At 40.0% G+C, this 4101-nt stretch overlaps 1 protein-coding gene across 1 annotated transcript; it reads right to left on the bottom strand.

Annotated features, from left to right (window-relative positions):
- Positions 1 to 3099: 3099 nt before the first annotated feature.
- LOC142175289 (uncharacterized) lies at positions 3100 to 3774 on the bottom strand. Its single transcript, XM_075241875.1, has one exon. The coding sequence runs from the start codon at positions 3772 to 3774 to the stop codon at positions 3100 to 3102; it is 675 nt and encodes a 224-aa protein (XP_075097976.1).
- Between the last annotated feature and the right edge of the window lie 327 nt (positions 3775 to 4101).

Here is a 4101-nt window from a genome sequence, read left to right as displayed (position 1 = left end):
TTATTTAGCCTTGTTTATACTTTAAAGTTAGAATTGGGGGGGACATCGGATTGACCTTCAAATCTTTTTTTTTGCCTAGTGGCTAATATATAAATAAAATCCCATAATGGGTCCAAAGCTTACAAGATATCCAAACCAAAATAGAAGTTGAAGTTGCATGAAACTACTAGCTATTAAAAAGATAGAAAAGCTAAAATCTAATGAACTAGCTATTACAACATAATAAATTGAATGCTTCCTTCTCCTATTAGTGTATGTGAATCCAATTGTCATTGAAAAATACCAAGAAGCACCTATTAAGCTCTCACCAGGCGCCAGGGTATATTGTCCATAGGCTAAAATGAATTCCAAACATCTCCACCACAGAGTTGAAGCCAGCATAGTCTTCCAAGTGTAGCTACTATATGATCTCCATATGCAGTGGACTGATTTTGTTCAAGTATTAATCATGTGCTCACTCATCAAGATTAATGTGTAGAAGAGGAGCCTGGCTTTAGGAAGGCTTTGCAAGGCAAAGGCCAGGCATGAGCTGGCTTTAGGCAGGCTTTGCAAGGCAAAAGCCAGGCTTGAGTTGGCTTTAGGCAGGCTTTGCAAGGCAAAGGCCAGGCATAAGCTGGCTTTAGCCAGGCTTTACAAGGAAAAAGCTAGGCATGAACTGGCTTTAGCTAGGCTTTACAAGGCAAAGGCCAGGCATGAGCTGGCTTTAAGCAGGCTTTGCAAGGCAAAGGCCAGCCTTTGAAATTGTGCCTTTTTGTGATCTTGTAAGCTCAGATCCTTCCCTACTAGAACCTTTAATGTAGACATCATTCTAAACATTGCTAAACCATCCTCAGATTGAGCATGAAAGCATGCTAATACCACTGAGAAATGATTCAACAATCTCCAAAAATACCATATGATGGGTTTAGCATTTTCCTTAGCATTTGGACATATCAGTTTGTGCAGAGTCCAATCCTGTGAAGCCATCAGTCTGGGGTTCTTCTCTTTGCTATCCTAACCCTAAGGTTAGGTGATTGAGATTTGTCTAGATTGATCAACCTCCTCCCTGCACTAGGCAGTTCAGAGAATGAATGAAACTCAGATGTACCTTCAAAAGAAAACACAATGTTAGCTATAAAATCCGCCACGGAGTTGCCTTCTCTGAACACATGTTGAAAGATCACATTGAAGTTGTCCTTCATCTCTATAATTTTCTTCACATCCTGTGCAATTACCCAAGGAGGATCCCATTCCCCTTCTATCACCTTCTTCATCACCAATGAATCAGTATCCAGTGTGAGAGGGTGAAGATCATGCTCCACACAATATTCCAACCCTTGATAAATAGCCTTAGCTTCAGCCACCACATTAGTTGTCACTCCCAGGTCTACTGCCCTAGCATACACCACATCACCTTCATCATCCCTCACACAAAAGCCTAGGGAGCTAAGTCCAGGATTGCCCTTTGAAGCTCCATCTGTATTACATTTGTACCAACCATGAAAAGGAAACTGCCATGTTACTCTTGTAGTGATTAATATAGGTTTATATTCTTCAAAGTATTGAATCATGTCTGGCCATAACAATGGAATATTAGGGATCCAAGCATACCTCACCCTTTCCAGTTGATGCAATGTCCTATTTATCTCATGAATCACCCTATTTGTGGACATTGAACCACCATGTTTACCTGCATTTCTTCTCTTCCAAAGCTCCCAAGTGATGATAGTTGGTACTGCTTGAAATAGTGGCTTTAATTTTGGACAACACTGAGCATACCACCAATGCCTAATAACCTGCTTCAATTGAATCAATTGCACAGAAATTCCAGCAACCCCCATGAACAAGTTACATACCTTAGAGGCAGTAGGACTTGTGACAAATATATGCTCAATGGATTCCTCTTGGGGCTGCTGACAACACCAACACCTAGACATCACAATTTGCCCTTGCCTCCTCCACATGTCATCGATGGCTATTTTCTTCCTCCACAAGAAGAAGGATATCTTGAATGGCAAACATTTAATCCACATTAACTTGAATTCATGATTAGGATCAGCCATATGCCTTAATATTTTCCAAGCACTGCTAACACTAAACTTGCCTGAAGGAGTTGGCATCCAATATGGCCTATCCCAATATCTCGCACTGCCTTCATAGTGCACATTTAGCCTTATATGTTCTGCAATTTCCTCATTGAAAGTTTGATCTAGCAGCTGATAGAATGAACAATGATGGAGATAGGGGATCCCCTTGTTTCATACCCCTTGTCGACTTAAAGAACCCTGAGGACTGCCCATTCACCAATACTGAACATCAGTTATTTGACATCAAGTTCCACACCATGTTGATAAAATGTTCAGAAAATCCCATATTCCTTAGCACATGCAATAAGTACTTTCATGAAACCCTATCATAGGCCTTAGTCATATCAAGCTTGATCACCACATTAGTTGGCTTTCCCCTTAACCTTATGTCAGTGATAATTTCTTGAGTCAATAAGATGTTCTCAAATATACTCCTACCCTTTACAAATTCGGATTGATTAGGAGCTATTAGACATGGAAAAAAACTCTCCAATCTATCATGTAACACCCTAGACAAAACCTTGTTAATGAAGTTGCTCAAACTAATAGGTCTTAAGTTAGAGAAGGTCTCAACTCTAGGTTTCTTGGGCAGCAATACTAGATTGGTGTGAGTGATGGATTTAGGCAATGCAGCTCCTCCATAGAAGTGTAGACCATATTGTGTATATCAGCACCAATAACATCCCAGCATGTTTGATAAAACAAGCCAGTGAATCCATCAGGGCCACTAGCACTATCCCCACTAAGCTCAAAAACTATTGTCCTTACTTCTTCAATTGTTGGCAATCTGCTAAGTTCCAAATTCTGATCCATAGTGACCATTGAAGGTACATTATTGAGCAAGGAAAATTCAGAATCATCACCTTCATTTGTGAACTGTTTTTGATAGAAGTCCACTGCAGCTGTAGCCAATTGCTCCTAGTCTTCAATCCATACCCCCACTGCCACTTTTGATCCTCTTTAGTTGCAATTTCTTTCTTTTTCCATTGGCATGATTGTGAAAGAAACTTGTATTCCTATCTCCTTCAGCAAACTAAGTCATCCCAGCTTTTTGCTTCCAATACTGCTCCTCAATACTCAAGTATTTCTTCAATTCAGATTGAGCCTTTTGAAGCACAATCCTATTCTCAGTTGTAGTCTCTTCTTCAAACAACATCTCCTTTACCCTAACAATGTCCTCCAAAATAGCCAATTGCTTGAAGATATCACCAAATGTTTCCCTACTCCATTTTGAGAGTGCTGCCTTCACCCTCTTGATATTCTGCTTAAACATCAAAATCTGATCCCCTATGAAATCAACTTCCCAGTTCTGCCTCACCACATCCATAAATGTAGCATGCTTTGTCCAAAAGTTCAAGAATCTGAAAGGCTTGACAAAATTGGTTATCTGCACCCCACATGTCATTAGCAATGGTGCATGATCTGATCCAGTTCTGATTAGATGCTCAACTTCAATAGTTGGCAACATGTTCGGAAATGGAAAATTCACAAAAATCCTATCCAATCTCTTGAATATACACTCAGCATTGGATCTCTCATCCCACCATGTGAATGGACTTCCTTTGTACCCTTGCTCAAACAAACCACAAGAGTTTACACAAAATGCAAAATCCTCATATTCAGGAGGGTGTACTGGAAGTCCCCCTATTTTCTCATATTCATGCAATATCACATTAAAATCCCCTCCTACCAACCATGGTAATTCCATATTACTTGCTAAATAATACAAGTGATCCCACAAATCTCCATTGCTGAACATTTTGCATAAACAAATGTCATCATCATGTGCTGCCCCAGGTCATGGTGAAACACTCTCACAGTCACATGTTGCTCAGTATCCTCCACTAATTCCCATTCCACCACTGCATCAAAGAACAGCCATATTTGCCCATTAATATTTGCATAAGTAGTCTCCATATTCAACCTCCTTTTATATCTATCAATGAGTCCCTTCTTTTGAAAAGGCTCCATCAATGTAACTACACAAAAATTATGCTCCCTATTCATGTTGATCACCCTAGGAAAGGCCTGTTGT

The sequence above is a fragment of the Nicotiana tabacum genome, chromosome 21 (genome assembly GCF_000715075.1).
Source record: "Nicotiana tabacum cultivar K326 chromosome 21, ASM71507v2, whole genome shotgun sequence".
NCBI classification, from domain to species: domain Eukaryota; kingdom Viridiplantae; phylum Streptophyta; class Magnoliopsida; order Solanales; family Solanaceae; genus Nicotiana; species Nicotiana tabacum.
This window is presented reverse-complemented; position numbering and strand designations above follow the sequence as displayed.

What these genes read in the sequence shown, in the direction of transcription:
- LOC142175289 (XM_075241875.1), bottom strand. Translation starts at nt 3,774, where the DNA reads ATGGAATTACCATGGTTGGTAGGAGGGGATTTTAATGTGATATTGCAT.